Raw genomic sequence first — 26,700 nt, forward strand, 5'->3', positions numbered from 1 at the left:
TCCTCATAACCAAAAAAACTCCAACCAAACCAGCAACCAAACATAATCAAAAATAAAAATATCCAAACAAATGGGGACCACTAAAAAAAAAGAAACTACGAGAAATTAATTACAAAAAATGATGAAAATTTCAATCCCTGTATTAGCTTTCACTACCCCTTTCTCTTCTGAAAAATGCCTCAAAACATTTCTGTTACCATTAGTTCTATTGCTCCATTAGGTTAACATTCAAGTATTGTATTTGCCTACAGAAGCTGTGCAGCATAAAGGGAGATGCTGGCTAGGAACCCAAGTCCAAGTGACTAAAACTTTTTGAAAAGCACACTTACCATCAGGAGCAGGACCATGAGATGTACTGATTCTTTGGGGTACAAAGTGAAGCCAAAAAGATTCTATTAAAAGAAAGGAAATTGACTTCAGGGGAGGTAAATCTTAAAAAAAAAAAAGGGAATGCACAGAATTGAAATGGGTGTGTTTGCAAGGAAAGACTATCACAAAAATATTAATGTTTTATAACAGAAAGAAAGGAAAAATATTTCGGTAAGAAAAAATTAAATACAGAAAAAATAAATTAAAATAAGTAATTAAAAGAAATTTGAAACCAAACATCAACCACAACTACCACTGCCCAAACTAAAAAATTCCAAAAGATGAAGCAGGCAACCAAACCCAAATTAAAATCAAAAATACCCAAGCAAATAGGGACCAATAGAAAAAGAAAAATACAGTAGTAATTGTAGCACTGTGTTACACTGTGTAAAGTTTCACCATCTCCTTCCTCTTCTGAAAATTGGCTCTGAACACGTTTTTTTTTAGCACTAGTTTTTTTTGGTCCATTCTGTTTACATTTCAGTATTTTTGCATTTGCCTATAGATGCTGTGGAGCTTTAAGGGACATGCTGATCAGGAACCCACATCCATGTGACTATAGTTGCTTGAAAAGCAGACTTACCATCAGGAGCAGGAGCAGGAGCAGGCAAAGGAGCAATAGCAGGATGTGAACCAACTGCTTCAGGTTCAAAGTGAACATGCAGAGATTCTATTTGGAGAAAGCAAATTTTAAAAACCAAGGGAATGCACAGAACTGAAATGGTTGTGGTTGCAAGGAAAAACTATCACAAAATGTTAATGGTTTCTAACAGAAAGAAAGGAAAAAGCGAAGGAAGGAAGGAAGGAAGGAAGGAAGGAAGGAAGGAAGGAAGGAAGGAAGGAAGGAAGGAAGAAGGAATGAGAGAAGGAAGGAGGAGGAAGGAAGGAAGAAGGAAGGAAGGAGAAGGAAGGACGAGGAAGGAAGGAGGAAGGAAGGAGGAAGGAAGGAATGAAGGAAGGAAGGAATGAAGGAAGGAAGGAAGGAAGAGGAAGGAAGGAAGGAAGGAAGGAAGGAAGAGGAAGAGGAAGGAAGGAAGAGAAGGAAGGAGGAAGGAAGGAAGGAAGGAAGGAAGGAAGGAAGGAAGGAAGGAAGGAAGGAAGGAAGGGAAGGAAGGAAGGAAGGAAGGAAGGAAGGAAGGAAGGAAGGAAGGAAGGAAGGAAGGAAGGAAGGAAGGAAGGACAAAACTGATAGAATGAAAATTAAAATAGTAATATTAAAAACAAAAGTCAAAAAACAAACACCCACCCACCCACCACAAGCACTCCCCAAAACCAAAAAAAACCAAACTAAAACAAAAAACCCCAAATCAAATAGGGACCAACAGAAAAAAAAAAAAAAAAAAAAAAAAAAGCAATTTTAATCCCTGTGTTAGCTTTCAGCATCACCTTTCTCTTCTGAAACAAGTCTCACAACATTTCTGTTTGCACTAGTTAATACTAAGTTTAGACTTAAGCATTGTATTTGCCTACAAAAGCTGTGCAGCATGAAGGGAGATGCTGTCTAGGATCCCAAATGCAAGTGACTCAAATTGCATGAAAATCAGACTTACCATCAGGAGCAGCATCAGGAGGCAGAATAGCTGCTTCAGGTTTAAAGTGAACTTGCAAAGATTCTCTTTCTATTGCTAATGCTTCAACTCTGGCAACTGCCAGTGAGTAGAGATCCATAAAACTTTTAAGGACGTGCTAAAAGTAAAAGTAAAAGTAAAAGGCAAGCTACAATTAAATGTCAAATAGCACATATTCAAATTTGTTACAAAAGAGAGATTTTTTTTAGCTGAGAAATCAAGTACAGTTTGCAAGCTAGACAGAATTTCCCAGGACTTAAACTTTTTTTTTTTCTTAAATTGGATTTTTTATTTCTTCTAAAATCTTGAATATTAATATAATTAAGAAAGGTGAATAACTCCACACCCTAGTTAGAAAATGCTCTAATGAGATGTTTTCAATTCAGTACAGGATTGAGCTCTTGATACAATTTTTTCATTTTATTTCAATACAAGATTAAGTTCAGGTTCAATTTCTGTTCACAAAAAATCACCACACAGCTTCAGGATAAGGTTTGCACTTCCAAAATGAGTCAATTTACAAATTCCTCCACTTCACATTGAAAAAATTAAGTCAGCAGTAACAAAAGAAACATTGTAAAGTTAGAGACCTCTGGAAACAATCTGATTGCCATATAACTGGAAAAACGTATCTGTTTCCATGTATATAGTGGAAGAATGCCCCAATATTGATTAGACTGATGATAAAGTTAGCAGGACAAGGGAGAACAAAAGATTTGGCAGTACTGGTAACTTTAAATCTCCCCAAGTACTCTCAACTAACTGTTGAAATTATTGATCTTTGTTACAATGGTTAATCACATTTTGTTATTTTATTTATAATTTTTCCTCTCAGATAGTATGAAATTGGTCTTTTGAATGCAAACCTTTGGTATAGACAAAAACCAGCTTATTACCATAAGAAGGGATTTACAAGGATTTTTTGCAGTTTTCCTTTCCTTGGTTTCACACTGCTGCTTTTCAGAATAGATGTTAACACAGCTGAAATCAATCAGGTTATTTCATTGTGGTGTCTAGGAAACAGCAGTGGCAAATTAGCCCATATCTTATCTTTTGTCATCAGCAAGAATCTCCAAAATCTCTTGGTGCTGTGGTTCTAGTCCTAAAAGAGGATTCTTGCAGATTTTAAGGCCTTGAATTGAAATGTGCCGGTCACAGATGAAAGCAGCCCTGGAGGATGTGCCTGCAAACAGCTGCACTGCTTTAAATGACAAGTGTCCCTAAAGTGATTCCCAGCTGCTTACCTCACTCGAGATTGCATGATTGCCTTAATACAGTTTGGCATAGAGTAAAATTAAAATCCATTAGGTGATCTCTGGCTATAAAATGCCAATTTTACAGTAAAACCTCGATAATGTGCTTGGAAAGGAATCAAACAGGAACTAGAGATGAGGGCAGGGGAGAGAGAGAAGGAAATGGGGAAGAGAGATGGGGAAAGGGAGAAAGAGGAAAAGGGAAGGAGAAAAGAAGTTCACAGTGCCAGAGACTGTGAGCCATTGGTGCTGTTTATGTCCTCAGTTGCCAAGTGTACCTCAAACTGCCAGGTGAACAAGAACTTTACAATTCTGCCCCACCAGGGATCTCTCCAGCATCCACTGGACTATGTTAGTTACACTATAAATACTTAATGCAAATACAAAATGCAACATTTTGTTTCTGATTCCCTTCCAGACAGAAAGAGGGAATAGGCTGCATGTGCTTCTGAAATCATTGTGAGGTCAAAAAGAATGGGAGTTGGGATCGAACAAAAAAAAAAAAAAAAACCAAACCAGAAGTAGCATTCACTACCAAATTAGAAAAGCAAGATTTAAAAGCTGGTGATTGCCACAATGCCTCCTGTAAAATGATGCCACCCACGGGACCTTTTGTGCAGCTTTAAAATGGATCATCACTGAACTGGGGAAGCACTTGTAATTCAACCATTTGACAGAAAAGTTCATCTGTGCTAATTAAGCTTCATGGGAATCTCAAGGCATTATTTTAGTGTAACAACACGATAATATACATAATATATATCTTTATCATATTGGAATGCATGTATGCACGCAAGAGGACAACTGTGAGAATTTTCCAGATTAGAATCCGCTTTTCTTGAATGTTTGATTTTGTGACCCTGATCCTGAAATTATATACTGCTTTAGAACAGAAAATCTACAGTAAATTTGAAGGAATTACTTCAGAAACATGCACACTGCACGCATTACTTACCTTGTCTAAAAGTTCCTTGCACTTTACTTGATTACCTGCTCTCTCTCTAATTCAGACAGAGAAGCACAATGAAAGAAATATATACTCACTCTGCCTTTTGTTCCCTCATTGGGAAAAAAAAAATCTGTCTTAGCATTAATTTGTCTTTTTTTTCCCATTCATTGTTTTTTCCTAACAAAATCAGTATTTTGAAATGTGCAAGTCAACCTACATAAGCAAAATAGCTTCTACATTAAAATATTCTAAATAGCAGTTTCTTTTAAATGAAGAATGCTCAAAACCCCACAGTTAATTTTAGAACTGTGGGTTGAAAAACATCTAATACTAACCAAGAAGGAGCATAAAAATCTTGTCTTTGTTTGGTTGGTTTTGTTTGTTTGTGGGGCTCTTACTTGGTTTTGGTTTTGTTGTTATATTATTCATTAATTAGTACTGAGTATATTATTGGGAATAAAGGGAGGGGGATAGAGGGATATTAATTTTCAGATATATATACTTTCATCTGTGTTTGTATTCCCATCTGTTACTTAACACTGCAAAATTAAAAGTTGCCACCGTTTCTGAAATACCATGTGCAAGACTATACAAGGAAATTGTCTTTCAACTGTTGACTGTAGTAGTTTTGAAGCTTTTTGCTCTCTACACACTCAGAGCAGTCTATCAACCTTTTTTATCTCAGATGCAAAAAATGAAATAAAAAACCCCCAAACAATTAAACAGGATTGGTTTTAGACTGACCTGGAATGCTGCAGCCTCTGGCCTGCCCTTCATTGCTTCCTCTGAAAGGCTCTCAAGCTGCAGGCTGGGGAGCAGCATGGCTGCTGCAGCACCTGATGCCACAGCCTGGTGTCTGACCTAAAGGGGAAAAACAAACCCAGCATTAACAGCAATTCTCCTTCAGACCACTAGCTGGGATGAACTGGGTGTCCTTGAGCCCATTGAGTGGACTTGCATTGATTGCTGGACCTAACATCCATGAATAAAGTATGATTAAATTTTCATTGCAAATAAATCTCTGCCTTTTGCCCTGGTCTGAAAAGAGAAAAGCCAAGGATATGGCATGTATATACTGTAAAAACACAGCACTTGCTGCATGACATCCACTTCCAAAGTTTGAAAGAAGCCAGTATGAAGATGGGGATGGCACAAAGGAAATTTTTTATCAGCAGAGTTTCCTGCAGGTGAAGCACACAGTTTAGGTTCTGTCAATTTCCATGAACATCAAGGGAAAGAGACTTGAAAAAGGTATCTGAAAATAAAATTAACAACAGTTTTGATGAATGCAGAAACTAAAATAGAGTTTCCTATGTTGGTAGCAATTAAAGATGCAGTATGGAAATTGACACTTCAAGGTATGAAAACATTTATTTTGCTCTATGCTGCTCTAGATTAAAAACAATTATAAAACTATCTGACACTAGAACTACAGTTGAAAATAGTCCTTTCTACTAAATAATTAATATATACAGCTTTGTTGGACCTTCAAATAGTCCTATAGTAGGGCACAATTGTACAAGTCAGAGAAAAAACCTGAGATTACTGTTGAATTTAAAATACGCTTTAAAGAAATACCATAAAGTTTCTGACCACGGATTATGACTTCCTGCCTTTTCCTATTTATGATGTTTCTAAAGTTAAAGCAGCAGACACAAAGACAAATGTTTTATGGCCACCAAGTATGTGACCTCTCATTACTCAGTAGATGGTTAAACTCACAAATGCCAATTTTTTGTGTTCCATTAGTCTTCACTTGGCAACCAGAAGTGGTGCTCAGTGAGGAGAGGAAAGCAAATTTTGTAATAACTTCTACATTTAGAACAACTTGTTTGTCTACTACAAATTTGCATTTTATTTCATTTTAAGATAGAAGAATTTGAGGGGGGAAACGTCAATTTTAAGGAAAGGAAGTTGCTTTACAACAACTTCTCCCCTGAAGCAGCCCGCAGCTGCTGCTTCTCCTGCGGGTTGAGCCTCTGCTCCTGAGAGCAGCCGCTGTCCCTGTCCCTCATTGACACCCGCCTGCCCAAGCAGGGCCTGTGCCCATCGCCGTGTTCCCGGGAATGCTGAGCCTGTCCCTGTCCCTGTCCCTGTCCCAGCCCTGTCACTGTCCCTGTCCCTGTCCCTGTCCCTGTCCCTGTCCCTGTCCCTGTCCCTCATTGACACCCATCCGCCCAAGCAGGGCCTGTGCCCCTCGCCGCGTTCCCAGGAATGCCGAGCCTGTCCCTGTCCCTGTCCCTGTCCCTGTCCCTGTCCCTGTCCCTGTCCCTGTCCCTGTCCCTGTCCCTGTCCGTGCCCCGGCCCTGTCCCTGTCCCTGTCCCTGTCCCTGTCCCTGTCCCTGTCCCTGTCCCTGTCCCTCATTGACACCCGCCTGCCCAAGCAGGGCCTGTGCCCATCACCTTCCCTGTCTCGGCTCTCACGGGCCCTGCTGCTGTCTGTTACTAATGCCATAGCTGCTGTTGTTTGTTTGCCTTGTTATACAAACTGGTAAAGAACTGTTACTCCTTTCCTCATATCTTTGCCTGAGAGCCCCTTAATTTCAAAATTATAACAATTCAGAGGGTGGGAGGGGGTTTGTATTCTCCAATCCAAGGGAGGCTCCTGCCTTCCTTCCCCAGCAGACACTTGTTTTTCAAACTGAGACACTTGAGAATATGCAGTTCTAAGGCTCTGGCATGTTTGGAAACATAAATCAGAGAGGCTTCAAATTCTTACCATATTCAGGGTAGCATCCACAGCTTTCATATGATTAATGATCAACCTTTTGTCTCTATTGTAAGGAAAAAAAAAAAACAAAACCAAAAAAAGAACAATGGAGTAACTTTATAGAACTGAAGCTCTACCAATGTAGAAATTAATCTTCTGCTACTTTATGGCTGTCATGTCTTGTAAAATAATTGTTGATAACTCAAACTATCAGGATTCTCTCTCTTTTTTATATATCCAATGCAAACTCTAAAAATAGGTCATATACCATCATTTGGTGTATTTTCATATGAAAGATGCTTCTGTCAAGGATAAGCAATTAAAATAGATGTAATTATAGGCCTATCAATGAATAGTTATCATGTTTTGGGTATAGAGGTTATAAAAAGTCTCTAGCAGGATGGTATTATATTGTTGTATTGGAAAACACTGGCAGATTCTGTTCATTTCATCTGCTTTGCTTGTATGTTCCAACGAGAGAAAAAAACCCTATTTGCTGTGAAGAGTTGCTAGAACAATGAAGGGAAGAGTAGTTATCTTTGTTGATATTCAGCTGCTACATACAGAAAAAAAAAAATGCTGGTTTTAAAGCCACTTCACACCAAAATAACCTTTTCTTGATATATGTATGGCCACAAGGTATGATCTTTACTAAAAAGTTAAAAATAGATTGAGGCAGGATGAAAAGGGCAAGCTTTCTAGAACATATCCTTCAGCAGTTGACACCTGCTTTGATCAAATCCTACCAAATAACATTTGTCATTTTAATTAGCTCGTTAAATCTTTAATTGAGGACTGTATGACTTGCATTATTTCCCTGGTGTATAAAAGCCTTAACACTTTTCAGATATTGTTTTCCAGAATATGAATGATCCCAACTATGCTGAGAAATTTTAATTAACTAAAATTTTTATAGATCTTAGCCACAGAACAAAAATATTCGTAATACATACTTCATACTATGATAAGTATTAGAAAACAAAGTACGTAAAGATTTTTTTTATCTGAACAAATAATGGTAAGTTAGTAATAAGCTCCTTCAAGTCAAGGGATGTTGTCAGACCAGTAAGATAGCACAGGTATTTTGTTTGCAGTTATTTCAGCACCCAGAATTTGGAGCACAATTATGGGATAACTGCATAAAATGTATGACCTGGTATTTTGAACTATCACTTTTGTTTTTAGAAGACTATACCCGAATTTCAAAAAAAGAGAGACAAATGTACTTTCCTCCTCTCTTATGCTGGCCAAGTTTAGAATCTGCCCATAGAAGCAGGAATTGAAATTTTTGTTGACTTTAAGGGACAGGCCCCAGGGCTCACTTGGCTGCCTGTTGGATGGCATGTTCTGCCTCCTGGAGAGCTTCCCACAGCTGCTCCCGGTCCTGCTCCATGTTTTTCAGGAGTTTCTTCTGGTGATTCAGAACTTGGTCTCTTGTCCTCATCTCCTCCATTGCATCAGAGAGACTCTGCCAGCAGACAGAGAGCAGAGTAACTCGTCAGCCCAAATAAACTTCACGTTATGCCATTGGCAACTGACCAATATGGAAGACAAACTGATTGTGAAGTAGATTTGGCCCACTGCATTCTGAGGTTTTATGAATTTCCTAGCAAAAGCATTGTTGACTCAGAAAAATCTGAGCTTTTAGCATATTAATTATGTATAAATGTGTTTTAGAAAACAAAATTATTGTAGCCAAAAAACCTAAACCAAACATTGAGGACATTTTCTTAAATTTTTAAAAATAAAACATCCATAGCTTAAAAAAAAAAGAAGAGTCTTTGAAGTGTTTTCTCAGTAGCCTAAAATTCCAGCAGACTGAAGAATGCGTGTACATTTACTCCTGTTATTTTATTTACTCAAGGACTGCTTTGTTTGTTCTTTTTAACAAAAGATAAAATTCTGATGACTGCTCCAGAAGAATAATCTTACCATCAGAGATACATTTGATTCTTGGCTTCTATCTGTGTCTGCACTTGTGTACAATTCTAGTCTACTATGTAACTCCTGAAGCCATAGCTTCAGGAGGTCTTGTAAGAGCAACCTTGCCTCACTCACGCTGCAAAGCATTTTCTAATTTCTCATGTGTATTATCTTGGGTGATTATTTTCTGGAAAGAGAAATAAGTTGTGTCTCATTCTGTAACGATATTCAGTGGTTTCGCTACCTGATTTTCTGAGTTCCATTTGCAAATACACCAAATTCTAAAACAACTGCATGCCTAGGATTTGTATAGAGGCTTTTTAACAAGAAGACAGATCACTGAACAATAAAATGGTAGACCAGTTAATTACTGTTTTTTATAAAGAACATTCACGTAAAGTCTTGGCATTCATTATTTTATTCAAATTTGCACCGTAAGATGCTAAATTTCAATATTTAGAATGAAAAATGTGCAGATGAATAATTTTAGTGGTTAGCCTTTAATCCTTCCAAACACCTTTGTGGACTGTTTATTTCCTACAAAAATTGTTCCAGAAAGTAAAAATAATTCTTCAAGGAAACTCATTATCTGCACTTCAACTACAGCCTAAAATGTGACAATTTTCATCTAACTGTCCTGAAATACTAAGGGAATAAAACCTGTTAAGAACAAAACTGAAGATGATTATGTAATTTTGAGAAAAAAATCTATTTTACTAGCTAGGAACATGAAGGATGATGGGTGTAACATCATCTAGCAGATATTCTCCACTTGGAAGTGTTTGGATTGGGATACACTGACAGGTTCTACAAGCTATGCTTCAGGTTATGGAGCCTACAGTGTTTCAGTAAGTCAATCAGCAACAGCAAAATACTCAGGGGAATTCTGTGCATTTGTAGTACTGAGAATGTAGGAAAAGGCTTTTCCCCTGCCATCATAAAGTTACTTTTTCAGGGAAACAGACCCACTAAAATTTGTAATGTATTTATTATAGCATTAATCAACATCCATAGAGAGTTTAAACTGCTAAATTTATATTTCATACTTCTCGTGAACATTCTTATTGAACACTCTCATTCCAGCTGACTTTACTCTGTTGAAGTGGAATGTTCTTTTAGGATACATAAATCACATTAACATTTCCAACAAATGGGAGAACCTGGATTTCTGAAGACCAAACTGTAATTTACGCAGGATATCTCTTTCTACAAATCAAAAGGAAACTCCAGTGGAAAAGGGGTATTTCTAAACACATCTGGCTTCTAGTTTAGTGACATTTACAAGGCAAGTTTTCTGGAAAATTCTATTAAAAGTAAATCAATTTTTTGCTTGTTTTCCAAAAGTAAACAAATCAAAAAAGTATAGAAAGGATAATCTCTTTTAAGCAATAGAGTCTCCAAATCAAATATACTTACATGTTGCAGTTCGTTTAATTGCTCTTGCAATCTGTGGGCTTTTTCACCATCTACCTGCATCTCATTGAAAGTCCATTTCAATTCTGCAAGCTGCAGGAACAGTGAGCAGCCTTCTACCTCTGCTGTATGAAGCCTTCGTGAAAATTCAAATATTTCTTGCTGCAAGATTGCTATGTTTCTCTGTCAGCAAACAAAAACAAGTTGATGGGCTATAAAATCTGCTATTTAGCAATAAAACTAAACATGTTCAAGACCCAAGAAAATTAAGACAAAACTATCCTATTTTCCTCTATCTCTAAAAGACATACACAAGGGCAAAAGTTTGAACCTGTCACCTACCGAGGGATACTGCAAATTCTGTTTACAAGGAAGTACTATTTTCACCTAAAGTCTACTATAAAAGATTATGAGAGAAGGAGTTAAGCCTTTGATTCCGGTTAAAGGGAAGAAGATTATCATTACTGAAAGGAAGTATAGTAAACATGAGAAAACAGAAAACAATAATAAAAAGAAACCTTAACATTCACATCAAGCCAAAAGCAAACTTGTTCTTGTAAGCTAATACAGTTTGTTAAAAAAAATATTTTACTTGGATACACACTAAACCTCCTCCAAAAATCCTCTGTCAATAAAAGACCTATCCACACCCTAATGTATGACAAATCAACTTCTGAGTGTCCTCTTAGTTCATTGTCATGGACTCATGACAAGCCTGAAACTAAATCAATGGTGCTATCAAGAGAGTTTCACTGTTACTGTAAACCTTCTGTGCTGATGAATGAAGACTGCAAATCTGCTTACTGTGCTGGGCAGTCTGTCATACAGTCCAGCTTCCAGAGCCTGGGCATTTACTCTGTGGAGTCCACTAGCCAGCCTCTGTATCAGGGAGTCCTTCTCCAGGTAAGCTCTGCACTCGCAAGATTTCCCTTGAACTGTCTCCATCAACATGCTCAGATTGTCCATCAGTTTTGCAAAGGAGTTCCTGGCTGCATTGATGAGTGAGTGTCCAGAAATCCAGGAGTTTGGATCTTTAAGAAACAACATCAAAAAGGAACCATCAAGCAGGTTATTAGTTCTGGTTTCTTGTAATATCTGTCTCTTTTTTTCAGGTATACAGGATGGAACCTGTAAATATTCTGAAATAAAAAATACTGAATCTGACACATGGTTCAAGCTTTGCTTTTTAAGGATATGAATTCAATTTATTGAAAACAGCATGATCAAAGAAGAAAGTGCCTCAAACTGAATTTGAATACATTTGATTCAATGACAACTTTTATACCAATTTAGTCTTCAGCCTTCTGGAAAATGCATCACCTTGTCTTTGTCATGCTATTTCCCTTAATTCATATAAATTATTCCTCTTCTAATGTTCTTTTTCCTGTGACAAAAATGTGGGGACTCTAAAAGTACAGTTTAATGGAGAACCAGGGATGGCAGCAATGCAGAAGAACCAAGGGAGCCTGTTTCAGTTATTGCTGCAAACAACATCCAAAAACACTCCACAGCCTTCTGTTTCCATGGCTCTATATACTGAAAGGATAAAATATCCTATCAGCCATTAAAGAAAATTCATCTGTTCCAACAGTACAGAGATGTGATCATTCAGAAAATGTAGAAGAGGCGTATTATTTTACCCTGCAATAAAATTACCCCTTCAGGGAAACAGCCCCACTAAAATTCCTATTAACTAGCTCAGGATATAACCTCTAATCAAAGGTATTTATCATAATAATCAGAAATATCTCTTCAGAGCTATGATACAGAATAGCTCAGATAAAATTGTTAAAATGGAAATTATGTGACCACCCTGATTTATTTATTTTTAAAATATATTTCTGCCACAACAATATACTGTTAAAATTACCTGGTTTGTTGAGAACATCCTGCAGTTCAGAGAAGGAACTGATTATTGCAGTATAGAGGTTAGAGCTAGTCAACCAATCAAGTGCTTCAATAGAGTCAACTCCTTCCTCTTTTAAACCTGTGGAACAGAATTGCAGCTGGCAGGATAAGTGAATTATTAAGATACAGCACACTGCTATCTCCAGCTCTTTCAGAAATTAACCAAAAAGAAGCACATAAACCACTTAGGCCATATTAAGCATTCTTCCAGAACTACTACTGAAAAAAAAAAAAAATAAAAAAGTAGATTAATCTTCTAATTTGCAAAACATTTTTGGTATCATTTATCCTTGTAAAGGGAAGCATATACTGGTCTGTCAACAGAAAGGGACAGATAGACATAATCTGTAAAAAAAATTTCTAAAAGCCATGCTAATATTTCATCTGAATCAGAAAGAAAATTTTTTTCTGGATTTTAATAGGAAACAAATATTAAAAACTATTAAAAAAGAAGAGGAAATGTCTTTTTAAAAAAAACCCAAACAACAAAAAACAAGTTGATGGTTGATCATTTGGGAACATTGCAAGATATTACTGCAGAGAAGATGCTGTAGGACCTACTTCTGAAATACATAACACAAATATCAATGATACCAGATAGTGTTGAGTTCATGTGTATAATTGCAATTTTTCTTGCAATGCTTAACAGACTAAGCATTTCCTCTTAAAGCAAAATACATTTGTCAAAAAACATAAAAAACATAAATCCATAAATAATATTTATCAAAATGTCATTAAATATGCCCCAGCAACAACAACATTGCTGTTTGTTATTCCCTAACCATGTAATTTGACATAACGCTTTCAAACCCTTTCACTTACGTGACTCGTGATGCCTGCCTTTGGATTCTCCCACACAAACTTGAATTCTAGTGCTTCCTCTTGAGCCATCTGTCCAGACGAAAAGGGAGTAAGAATATCGGGCCAGAGCTCTCAGCCTGTTAGTGGCCAGAACTGCAATCACAGCTCTTCTGAACACATAAATCAGCTCTTTGGCCCTTCTCTGCCTCAGCCTTTCTTCGTCTTGATTGCTTTCCATGTTAGTAGGGAGAGCATAAAGGAGGCTCCTGATTTTCTGGTTCACTAATTCGTGAAAGTTTGCCTGGTCCTGGAGAATGTCTCTTTGGGAAGACATAGCACACAGTCGGCTGTAGAGAGGACACAGGGCCCCTGACAGCAGAGCACAGGCTGCCAGCAGAGATGAGCGCTCCTTGTGAGCATGTGATAATGCATTTCTCATAGAATTGTTCTCATGGGCCAGCTTCTCACAGATTTGTTCAAGGCCATACACTTTTTGCCTGCTTTTCTGTGCTGTTTTTTCATATTCCTGCGACAGAAACAAACCAAACAGAAATGGAAGAAATATTAACTCAGTGGTTTTTACCTAGACAAGAGCTAAAAGAAAATAGTTAATTCTGCCATTCAAAGAATGCATTAAAGGAGCAAAACTTGTTAGTAATGAGGGTGATGAAAGGATCTCTTCTAGTAAACAATTATCAATTAAAATCACATGTATGAAACCAAGCAATGGTATGAGGGAAATTCGTATGATCATCAACTGTAAATGGACTCCTGATTTCTGACAACAATCCACCAGTACCATGACAGCTCCCAGAAGGTAGTTCAATATAGTTTCTGAGTTGTCTTAACAGCAGTAATAAGATCTTCCAATTTCAGAGAGAACGTTCCTCTACCAAGCAGAAAGCCCGTGTAAGTGAGAGGAAAAAAGTAAGGAAGGCTGGACCATGAAACTAGACAGATTAAACTTTTCAGCATGCAAAGATTTCCAGTCCTGAAATCTGCATCAAATACAGCGTTATTCTGATGAAGTAAGTTGTGGTAACTCACAAGTAACAAGGGACATCTATTTCCTTTATTCACACAACACTTTTAATTGAAACAGGTGTGAAGGAATGTGATGGTAAAGACAGTAAATGGTGGTTGTGGAATAACAGAATATTTTGGATTGCAAATAGCTAATCTAACAAGAAGTGAGAACTTTACTTTTTAAAACCACTTCTCACTATAGTATCATTAAAACAGATTTACTTAACTCTGTTGAAATCTGCCATTGTCCTTAGGGGCAATATGTATGTAACTAAATTTATCCCCAGTTAACACCACATTATTGTTACTCTATACAATCTCTGCAAATGATGATGCTGAAAAAGTAGCTGCCGTCCTCTGTAATTCTTGAAATAAGCAAATTCGATCTTACAGCTTTAACATTCCCAGAAAAAAAGAAAAAAAATACTACCAGCTGTAGACCAAATCAGTCTTCTGAACTGGGGCTGTAGACCAAACTCTCCTCAGAATGTTTCAATAAAATAATTTATGTATTATTCTAAGTTATGTTAATATTAGAGCAGTGATGGGTTGGTTTGTTGTTAGCTTTGTTTTTTTAACTTTAAAAATATATGAAAGTTCTCAAATTACCTTAAACTGCTAAGGGGCTTAAACTACTGAAATAATCCATCAAATGCTTAAAAAAAATTGTAAGTAGACAGTTCCTTACTTGTGCTCTTGCATGAACTTCTGCAAGGAGATTTGAGTACTGATGTTCAAGATATTGCTTTTCCTTCTGCCAGCAATCTTCCTGTGCTTTTAACTGTCCAGACATTTTTGCAAAAGCATCCTCCTGGTTCTGCTGAAGGTTGTTCATAGTGTCAGTCTTGTGCTTGCAAACATATTCTAGGTGGGATATCTGTGTGACAAGCATTTAAGAAGAAATTATTTACCTTTTCACTTTAAGTTAAGCAGAGACTATTCCAGCATAAAATCGAAACTGCAATTTCTTCAATATTTTTATTAAAACTAAGTATAACCTTTCATGATGGATTAATTATCTGTTTCTCAAGACAAAACTGAAATATATTCTATTTGGTTTCAGTTTTGCCATCCTTGTACCATCTTGCAGATGTTTACCAACTTCTTTGTAAGAAATCTGATCCCGATACATCATACTTTTGTTTAAAAAAAATGTATTACATTTTAGTAAATTAGTAAATTAATAATCCAAATATATTCTTTAGAAGTTTGTGATGATGGCAAACAATAATTAAAACACAGCCTTTAGTTTTTGTTTGTTTGTTTGTGGGTTTTTTGGGGGGAAATATTGGGGGGTATTTTGTTTGGTTGGTTTTGGTTTTTTGTGGTTTTGTTTATTTTTGTTTGGTGTTTTTTCTTGATGGTGGTGTTTAAAAGCCAGGACATTCCAGATTATTATTAAGTTTTACCAGAATTCCAGGGAATTCTAGCACTGAGAATGTTTTCCTTATGACTAGCTTGTAATTTCATGATGTGTTTTCAACAAGCATGAAGGGATTCACTCTTGTGGTTTAACACTGCACCTCCCATGCAAACTAAATGGAGGAATGAACCAAGCCAACAATGATCTCCACATGGACACACCTGCATCTTCTAACCAGAAACATCAGCAAGGTACTTCCAGATAGATCACACAGAACTGTAGGAAAAAATGTTTTGTACAACACAGTCTAAAATCCCAGAAAAGCTGCTAAGCACATGAGAAGAGCCCTAGAGACCTCACAATCACTCTCAATAACAATACTTAATAAAGAGCAAGCAACAATAAGACACAAGCTCCACAAACACGGCCAACAATATTCACCCCCTTCCCTTTTCTTCCCTTTCCTCCTCTACTTCAAAAAAGAAATAAACCAGAACAAAAAGTGAAATCCTAAAGGGTGGTAGAGCTTAGTCTCTAGAGTCAGGTGAGTTATTTAAAAGGGGGCTTTTTCCTTTCTAAAAACACAAGGATTTCTGGGGAGAATGGCCATGTAAGCTCACTTGCATTAAAATCACTCAAAAAGTACAGCTCCCCTTTCACACAAATACTAGCATGCTTTATAATAGTTATTTCTATTGTATTTCTGAATAAAAATGTCATAATCCAGAAGTAACAATTAAACAAAAAACCCCACACTGGCATTCTGTACATCTGAATTATAAACACATTATTTAAAGATGGTATTCTTGGACTAAGTGCATTTTGCCCCAGGATTATGGTAAAATAAAGATTTGCTTCATGATTGTGAATGACTACATTCTGTGAATTCCTTCATCAGTAAGATGAATTTATTGTCTTTTAATTAGGCCCTGTGTTTGGTGTCAGATAGTCCTTTCAGCATGTCCTGCACAGGGAGTGGAGCTGAGAGACTTGATGCACACACCAGTCAGATCTAAGTGCCCAGAGCAAGAGCATCAAACTGAGCAGTGGACAAGCCATGATTAATGGCATTCATTTGTTAACATTCAAATCCTTTTGGGGGGGTGTGTATCAGTCTTTTTCAACAAGACTGCAGTGTGAACAAATATCAGTGAGCTCAGCAGAGGCAGCTCACCCTCTTGTTAGCCTTGTGGAAGTTCAAGATCAGGGCTTCAACATTGTCCCGCAAGAGCTCACAAAACTCTCTCCAGGGTAACACTTCCGGGGGAACGTCCGGGTGTCTGGCAATCACATGGGCGTCTGCCATGCTCTGGAATATGTTCAAGAGGATGGACACCTCCATCTGGAACACAAAGAAAAATTAATAGCTGTATCTGGGCAACGTTAAACTCAAGAGAGAGGTGTCATATATGAAGTAGCAATGCTGCATGCAGCTGAAAACAAACCCTCAAAGTTTATTCTCACAGCTTTGTGAAATTCCTCAGTTCATTTCTAATAATAGCAGTCATAGTATTGCACAATATTACAGCAGCATAAGAAAACAGGTTTCACAAAATGTATCTAATTAGACACAGTATGTAAATAAAGTATGTGAATAAATTCCAGTCCTGTGGGGACCACAACCACAACCTGGTACAGATAAAAATTTCCATGCTCTTAGTGGATGCAATTAATTCACCCATGTTAACACTTTCAGGTGCATTCAAACTGTGTCCCAACACCTGCACAGCTCACAGTTGTGGTGCTTGGCAACTCAACACACTCTAAATTCTTTAAAAATTTCGTTTTGCATAGATTATATATGATTGAATCACTGGCCAAAATAAGCCTACAGCTCCATCAGACAAACTCCACAAGCCATGCCTCATTTATTTACAGTTATTTTAATCAGTGCTATAATAAATTCATTCAACTTAGAAATAAATTCTAGCAACAACAGCATGCAGTAGCAATTCAACTCTTCATACTTTAAGTAGATACCAGCAACTTTGAAACTTTGATTAAGATAATACAAAGCTGTATCTCAAATGCCATGAGCACAAAGGATGTCAACCACTGTATCAGTACGGTCAGAAATCAATATAATATTCTCACACTAGAATGGAAAGAACATATTCAGGGAGCATAAAAGTGGTATAAAACATTAAAAAATACTGTATAGGTCAGAAAAGGAAAATGAAGGGAAGAGAACACACATTTTCACACAGTTTTATTATGGATATAGCAAAGACCAACAGCAATATATTAAAAGTTATCTGTACTTAGTTTCTGCTACAGCCTTCTGTTTTTTCATTTTGGGAAGCAATATCAAAGCTCAATAGAGTAAAGAGAATCACATACAGGGACTCCTGCTTCCCAAACAAACACAAAAAGATTTGGGAAAAATATAAAGCCATTCAAGGCAATAAATATCTAATCTCATGAGGGATCCACTAACACAATTCTTCCAAAAATTAGCATTTTTATTACCTGCTGAGGATAGTCCCGTGGTTTGAAATCCTTTGCGTAAAACAATTTCAATAGCCAGCTCTATGAATATGACAGTGAAACAATCCCTTTTTTGTTTAAGCTTTTAGTAACATAACTGTGGGAAATGCAGGCACAGAAAAGGTTTCAGAAATGTTTTGGAAAAAAGATCCTTTGGCCCCAGGGAAAGGGGGTATCTCTGTTGCTGAGAATGAAGTATGAACAAGAACTTACCTTTGTCCCTGCTGCTATGCAAAAAAAAGATGGCAAAATTGTTATTCAAAATGTATTGGGTAAAGATAGTACAAAAGCCCACAGTGGTCATGTAAGAGGAGAAAGATTGCAGAAAATAATCCAGTGAAATATGTCCAATGTGCCAAATCCACAGCAAAACAAGAAAACAAACAAAACAACAACAAAATATCCCTTCTGTTTTGCCACTTTCAAACAAGCAATTTTCAAGTAATTTTTACAGTCAAGTATTTGTGCTGAAACCAAAAGGTTGTGTGAAATAGAAATAAACATTTCTACAATGGTAGCTAATGAAACTTGACAAACAAGTTTGGGTAGAAAAAGAACATTCTTCACAAGAAATCATTTTCCATATCTACAAAATGCCTTCTTAATTAGGAATTCCGGTACATCTTACCCATACTTTTAAAATAACAGTTTTCTGAAAATAACTCTTCAGTTAAATAGATTCATATCATGTAAAAACATTTTCAATCAGCTTCTCTAAGGCTTTGATTGCCTTTATTCATGTTTTCAATTATAAAGAAGGTAGCATTATAACAACCAGGGTAAGAGAATGGCAGTTCTTCCACAGCTCAGCACAACAAAAGCAGCAAATCCTTAGTACAGTAAATATTTTGACAATATGTTTAACAAAACTTAAACAATATGTGCCACAGGCTTTCTTTCCTTACCACTGGGCCTTCATGCAGGCTGAAGCTGGTTACAGCATTCACTAATCTCCCAGAGGGCTCTTCAATTTCCTTCCTTTCCTCTGCCCCCTCTCTCCATTGCACATTTGAGGGAACTGGGAAAGTTTCCACAATAAGATGCTTTAACCAAAATTACTCTGTCAAATGCATTATATTCTTTTCAAGGATAATCAATGAATATGGCAGATACCATGTTAGCACATCATATGGCTTCTGAAGTTGCTTGCCTTTCTTAATTGAATGAACTTATACTCCTTCTAAGAATGACTTTTCAAGTGGTTATGTTTTCAGTTATCACACCCTATGTAATGAAATTCAATTGATTATTTGGATAGAGCCTCAAAATTACATATAACAAACAGAATTCTTCGTATTTTAATTAATGCAACAGCTGTCTTCAGAGAGACCATGCCACATCGTGCATCATCAATCCTGATTTCAAGTACAGTTCTTTCTCCTAAGGCTCCCACATGTCTGACTCTACTCTGTCATGACTTTTAAAGCAGACTGCCTAGAATTTTAATCTGTTATTGTACTGTGTCAGTCAGGAAAACAGATACATCAACAGCCTTGTATGACTAAACAGCCAGCTGATGAGAAAACTACAAGGGCAAACAATAGTATAAAAGAGACAAAAGCAGAGGCAGGCATCCAAGGAAGAATTTAAAAAGATAGCAGAAGTATTTAGGCATGGTGTCAGGAAAGCCAAAAGCTTGCTTAAAATTGATGTTTGCAAAAGACAATAAAGGTTTATACAGCTCAATTTTTAAGTATCTTACTAAAAATATCTCCATAACCATGAATCTGGAATGAATTACTCAGGGTACAAACTTCCATTCTTGTAGGAAAACCAGTTTCTTTCGTTCTCCACTACTCCCTGTGTAAGTCAACATAAAAACCTGTGTATACAGACCCAGATAGTTCTAGGCTGACAGAGAGGTCATCCAAGTTCTGTTACCACAAACACAGCAGACTGTGCTGGGCAGTAAACATAACTCCAAGTGATTTCCTCTGCTCTCCCACATTTCAGTATTTTTTAACTGATTAAAGCTTTCTACACCCATTCAAAAGTTGAAAACAAAGATTACCCACTATAAATGACACACAACTTCTTGACAAGAGTCTTAGAGATTCAATGGGCTCACTGAAGTGGAAAACAATGTTTTCATTAAAATGTAAGTGTATATAGAAAAGCCATCTTTTCTAGACCTGCTGGATATGTTTTCCTACTCTCACCCAAACCAGTACAAGAGGCTGGACTCTATGATACCTATGATTTTCAAAACTTTTGTTTTGGAAAATAATCTGTAACAGGCCAATTATTATCTGTACCCATCCACAATACCTTTGGTTACTGATATGGGCCTGCTATTAATGAACTGAGGTTAAAGATTCTGAACCTTTGGTTCGGCACATTGCACTAGATTTTCTGCTAACTAAAAACTGCAGGGAATGTAAACTATGAGCTAGACTCAAGCCACTTTACAATGGCTTTAGAAGGAAACTTACACTTTTTCCCCTCTCTCATGTGCATTTTCTGACTCTCTGAAATCTTTCTTTGCTACCACTGAAACAGCTTCTCTCCTGCTGCCTTGCTCTTCATTCAAAGCATCTTCAGGTTCTCGAATTCTTAACTACCAAGTGATAACAAAGCAGTTTAAGGAAGTTAGGAAAGACTACAACAGTCTTCAATGCTGTTCACCATTGTGTTCTGCTTTTTTTTTTTTTTAGGTGAATATATTCTATTATTTCTACATAGAATTAAAAAAGCATTAAATCCGTAAAAATGACATAGAGTTCAAAACAGAGAGAAAGAGATATGCTGACCAAAAGCACATTTTGTTGTCCTATCATGGTGTTTGGAATTTCCTGTTTCCAATTATTTACATTACTGAAGTTTTCCAGGGGAATTCTGTTTTTTATGTAGACTCACGAAATAGTGGGATTAACAATAAAACCTACACTTGCACTCAGAACAAACCTCATGTGGGGCTTGTTTATGTACATAAAGGAGGAAGAAAACCTTACTAGTTCTTCGCCCATAAAAGATAGATCTCTAACTTCAATGAATGCTACCTTCCGGTTCCTTTGTTGTAAAAGTAGAGAGGGAATCAAGAAAACTAAATCATCACTACTTATTTAATCATCACTTCAGAAATCTAGGTGCCTGTAATTAGAGAAGGTCATAAGAAGTGGCAATGCTTATTTGTGTTCCTCAGAAAACAAGAAAAAAGAGATGAAATTATTTTTTATTTTCTTATTTAGTTTTTCAAAAATCCAGTATGAAGGCTTTGTTAGTCAGTACAACATCACTCAAAATCATCTTACAGGTTTTTCACAATTACTTTTTAAAATAAGCCCTAATTGCTTTAATGAATCAAACCCTGTGTGATGCAGTTTAATAATACAAGAAATTAATATTCAAGTATAATATATATATTACATTTTTTTGTATATTCAAACTTCTCTGGTAACTGGAGATACAATAGCTTTGAGGCTGAAATGTACTCCGAATAACTACACTTGGAACTGCAGCCTCAGGATTCATTAATATCTCACATCTAGAGAAGTTGGATGTATGCACTGCAACTCCAAAATTATCTTAGCGCTCATTCCAAAGATATAGGACAGGATATTTTTATAGTTTTACTGTTGTTAACTATTGTGAAACATTTCTCTTCCTCCTGTTTCAATGCTACTTTGAATTCTCAAAAATAAGAATGTGACATCTTATTTTAATATTTATTCCATTAACTTGATAGTTAGGTGAAAAAAGGAGATACTTATCTTTTACCTTTTACACTGTTGATACTCATTGCAAAAAATCTACTCAATTTTTTCACTGGAGCAAGGAAGTCTTCACATTTGTGGAAGATTGTACCTGTACAAGTTCATCTTCTGTTTTACTGTAAGCTTCTACCAAATATTTAATAAATAGTTTACCTGCATGACTTCTGTAGTGCATTTACATTCTGTATGTGCTAGTCTTGCTGCTTCAGTATTTTCCTTCAGTTTCTTTGTTTTCATTGTAGCTGCCTAAAAACACATTTTGAAAATATTTAAGTCCAGAAAGATGATAACATCATTCAAAGACAACTTTATTTGTTAAAATTATTAGGTCTCCCTAAACCAATGAATGATATCTGAACTATTTGCACTTTGGAACTGTGAAAACTCCTATTAATAAATAAACAGAAGAAAAAAAAATCACATATCCAGAATATTAAAATAGTATTTTCTGTTTAGTTAAAGAAATTGGCATAGAATTATGTTTTTGCTGCATTTTTTTATCACCACTATCTTCATATAAAGGCCTGGAGATGAAATTTCAATTGAAAAAATACTTCTAGCTAAAGCAGTAACTACGCAGCTACTATAACTGAAATTCACATGCAATTTTAACTACACTGTTTTCTATCAAAGAAATCTTTTCACTTAGAGTGATGACTGATTTGAAGAGAACAATACACCCCAAAATAACTTCTGCCTTCAAGTGATGCAATAAAGATCAAGAAAAAGACATTAGTGTTAAATTTCATTTAAAACACTTAAAGTTACATAGAAAAAGTGAAGTCATTGATTTTGAAAAGGAAGAGCAAAGTATCAAGTATGTGAGACTGAATCTTCACTCAAAGCACTTCCGTTAGGGAAATATGAACAGAAAATAAATAAATAAATAAATAATTAAAGTAAAAGCTGTTGTCAATAATTTTAAACTTAGAATTATCTCACACATTCATAAAAAGGAATAATTGAGAAACAGAGATATGTGGAAGGCCTATTAGAGAGAAAGTCAGCAAGAGCATAGAGCTTACCAAACCTACTCTCCACAACATCAGCCAAATGGCTTAAGCTTTGCCTCTTCCCACAAGATTTATCTGCTTAACACACTTAATTTAAAAAAAAAAAAAAAAAAAAAAAAAAAGGTCACAAATCCTGCACAAGTGCTCCCCCTATACCTCCATATCGCTAAGAGTATTTTCCCAATGACATAAACCTCTTCCCATCTGCTGTTCAAACACCAGTCCAGGCCAGACTAGCAGCATTCACCTGTGAATCCCCCTTTCCTTGAGAAACTCCACATTTTGTTAATCAAACACAAGGCACTCATAACCTAACTTAGAGGTTCCACCCCTCAAAAATGAAACTTCTCATTTGTGCCAGTCCTTTCTGAGACTTCTTGCAGCAGGCAAAAAGTTTTACCTCTGGCTCCCTGACAAGTCTGTCCTTCTGTCTATCCTTGAGATCCAGATGATCAGCCTGGAGCCTCAGGATCTCGCTGCAACCATGGAGATCAACCTCCATATCCCTCAACTTCCTGAGCGTGCTTTGCAGGACAGCATTCATTTCCTAAAGAGAAGTAGGTAAATGAATAAATAAATACATCAAGAGGTACTTTTTCTAAAATGAAGCATTGCAGTAGAGAGTTCAACAGAGGAGTGGAGACTGCATTAGAAGATGTTAGAATTTTAAAATCTTTGATGCCACCACATATCAACAAAAGTGTTTACCCAACAGCAGACATGCTTTTAATTCACACCAAGAAATCTGTGTTGGCCCCAAAATCACTGTGAACATCACATTCTGTGGTAACACTAAAGTCAGAACCAGATCTCCACAGGATATCTTTCCCTAAAAGAGTACAGCCCTTCCAATCTATTCTGTCTTCCAGTTTAGTGGCAGTGATAGAAATAGGGTGCATTTGGTGAAATGATGTATGAGGACAAAAGTTCATTTTTTTTTTTAACTGCTAAAACTTCAATTCAGATGTTTTTAGAAACAGTTACTCCCACAGACTAAATAATTTTATTTTCTGCTATTCTGAAAGGGATTTTCGTCTATCTAGAAACTGAATTACTTTAAAATCTTATTAAGTCCTCAGTAGAATAAAATAACTAGTCCCAACTTGAATTTCTGCATACAGAAACTGAACTAAGCTAAAGGGTGGGAGAATTACTGACATTACTGGACTCTGCAGCTCTGTGAAGTCACTGCTACAAAATCCCCATAGTCCATACAAATCTGACTAAATTTAAACTTCTAGCTTAATCTTCTTTAGTCTTCTATCATTACATGTTCAGCAAGACAGATTTCTTCCCTTTGGAATGCAAATAAAATAAATAAAACAAAATTAACCATTTCTACAGAAAATATACATGGAAAGATACAGAAATATATATTTCTTCAGGTTTATCTCTAAGATATTAACAAAAGTGAACTGGGAAATGTGAAATAAGTAACAGATAGTTTGCTGCAAATTGCTACAAAAAATGTTAAAACATTTTATACTGGAAATGCAATTAACATTAGCAAACTAAAATTGTCGTGAATATACCAAGCTCGTTAAAGAAGTCGGCATGAGCAGCAGAGTTTTGAAGAATTTCTGAACTCTTTGGAGGTGGTATGACTCTTTAATACTATCCCCATAGCCACCTGCAAATATCTGCTCATGAAAAACACAGCTGGAATTTTTTTTCTTCTTCTTCTTCTTTTTTTTTTTTTTTTTTTTTTTTTTAATTGTGTGTGAACAACAGGTATTCTAAAGGAAAAAAAAAACCAACCCAGAAAGAGGGTGGCTTTTCCTGTGTATCCCAGAGTCACATTTCAATACTCTACGACTTCACTCCCATGCCTGCCTCAGCATTTTCACAGCCAATTTAAATCAGACTTACAGCTCATGAAGTGCACTTTTTTCCAGGATTTGGAAAATCCTCAGAATCCCACTTCTCTGCGCATATTAAGACCACAATTAAGTCTCCCTAGCTTTCATTTTATAACTCAGAATAACTAAAGGGGATTTAAACCAGGCCTGTAAATACATAACACAAAAGACTGCAACACATTCAAAGTTATAACTTATAAATCTCTTCCTCTACAGCCACGGGCAGAGAACACTGTCAGGAAACTGACAGGAAACACAATGTCCCGAGCCATCCACTGCTCCTTTTGTCCTTTTTTGAGGACAAACATTACCTGGCAGAACATAGCATACTTTTTCAACTTTTTCTTTTGATCTTTTATGCAGCATTAAACTCTCTGAATGTAACTTCTACAGAACACTGTACACAACAAAAGGCAATACCCCTCCAGAGCCTCCTCAAACTAACTCAGCCACTTACTGTTAGGCAAAACTCAGAGCTTACCCTGCTGTATACCTGGCAACTTAAAAAAGAAAACTCCATCTAGAAGTAGCCTACACCCTGCCCTACCTTTATAAGAATTACTTTTGAATGAAAACTGATTTGTGTTTCTCCTTGTTTTGAGAAGGATCATAGGTGTTCTCCACCAACTCCTTTGTTTTTCTCTACCACTGCATACTGACAGCTTGGGTTAGGTGTTTACCATGACAAACAGCCACAACACATTCCAGCAAAGCCCCAAACCAGTGTTACACACTGAGTGTAACTTCATGAAGCTGTAATCTTCAGAACTATTCTGCAGTTTTTAGCTATACAGACGACTATTTTTCCTCTTAAACCAGAAAAACCCCAACATACCACACACTTTACACCAAAAAAATTTTCAGTCAGCATCTCATGGAACTTTCCATCTATTAATACATCACACCTGACAAGCCTTTTCTGTTTGAGCTTTTTCTTTAATAAGGAATTCTACTTCAGTGAGGTATACTCTGCGGATGTTATCTCTCTCCACTGCAGATTTTTGTTGCTCCTCTTCCCACTGCCGCTGAGCACTTCGAAATATTTTTTTCATCTCTGCTACCTTCTGCCGATATTTTTCATTGAGTACTGTTGTTTACAAAAAAAAAAAAAAAAAAAAAAAAAAAAAAAAAAAAAAAAAAAAAAAAAAAAAAAAAAAGAAAAAGATGAATAGCATTGCAAATAAGCATGTTCAGGAAAAAAAGGTATAATGAACATAAGTTCTTCAGTGTATTGTGATATCCTGTGAAACGCTGGAACATCAACACTTGCAGTTTCACTACAGAGAAACAATCACATTTGTGTTCCTGTAGCATCTTTCACACAAGGACATAGAAATGCTTTGGAGATTTTTTCAATTTAAAGCTCTTCTCTCTTTGGAAAGAAATAAAAATTCAACTCTTTCAAGTGAGACCTCCATAGCATGGGGAACTAAATTGCATTTTTCTGGCAACACTTGGCTAGCTTATTTCCAAATACCTATGTGACACTTCAGTCCGCATCAATTAATTTCAAGCTCAGTTTAAGTAAAAGTAGAGACAGACACCTGCCACATGAAAAAGACTCAAGGAAAACCTAAGGCAGGTTGGATTAATGAGCAAAGGCTTACTTTTTCTACGGAAATTTACTGCTGCTCAATAGATTTAAATCTTCAGCCCAGCAACTGCTCCAAGATAGTGAAATACTGCATATACCTCTCTGTGAAAGCTTAAATGCCAAGGAAAAGTTCTTCTCCTATGAGCAGTTTCACTAGCAACTTTGCTTCATTTCACAAACTGACTTTTGGGTCAAAATATTTTGTATTAGCTTTTTATATTACTGAGTACAACTAGCTATGTTGGCATTTATGTGAACACCACTTTCAAACAGATTTTTACTTCAAATTCAGCCCATTCTTCTAAAATTTCTTCCTAGCCGGAGAAGGGTGAAAAAACCAGAAGAGACATGTTGGGCAACAGAGAATTAGTGGACATAATGATGGGGAAGACCTCTCAGATGTCAAGAAGTCAAGCCTCAAGAAGAACAGCAGAAAAGCAGTTTGGAGAAAAAACTAAAGAGAGGGTTGCAAGAGAGGTGCTCTGTCCAAGAAGTAGGGATCATATCAAAAGTACCACACGAGGTGAGCAAGGCTCCAACAGAAGGAAAAAAAACCCTAAAAAAAACCCAGAAAAAACCCAACAAAAACAAAACAAACAAAACCAAAACCAAAATAAACAAAATAACCCAAACAAACAAAATGCAGTTTGAGAATTTTAAACCAACCAGAAGATTTTTAAAATTTGTGTGTTCTCCAAATGAGTGAAAGCGCAGATTTCTTACTATCTTTAAAAAACAAAATCTGGCAATG

The 26,700-nt window shown here is 36.4% G+C and overlaps 1 protein-coding gene across 1 annotated transcript; it reads right to left on the reverse strand.

Moving 5' to 3' along the window:
- Positions 1–8,878: 8,878 nt before the first annotated feature.
- On the reverse strand, positions 8,879–25,407 carry LOC306814765 (coiled-coil domain-containing protein 171-like; the record flags this gene model as incomplete). Its single annotated transcript, XM_079331144.1, has 9 exons — positions 8,879–8,959; positions 10,189–10,368; positions 10,990–11,216; positions 12,056–12,172; positions 12,916–13,420; positions 14,609–14,797; positions 16,458–16,625; positions 22,897–23,043; positions 25,261–25,407. 9 exons carry the CDS (start codon positions 25,405–25,407, stop codon positions 8,900–8,902), a joined length of 1,740 nt encoding a protein of 579 aa, XP_079187270.1. The 3' UTR covers positions 8,879–8,899.
- Between the last annotated feature and the right edge of the window lie 1,293 nt (positions 25,408–26,700).

The sequence above is a fragment of the Erithacus rubecula genome, assembly GCF_903797595.1.
Source record: "Erithacus rubecula genome assembly, contig: SUPER_Z_unloc_2, whole genome shotgun sequence".
NCBI lineage: Eukaryota > Metazoa > Chordata > Aves > Passeriformes > Muscicapidae > Erithacus > Erithacus rubecula.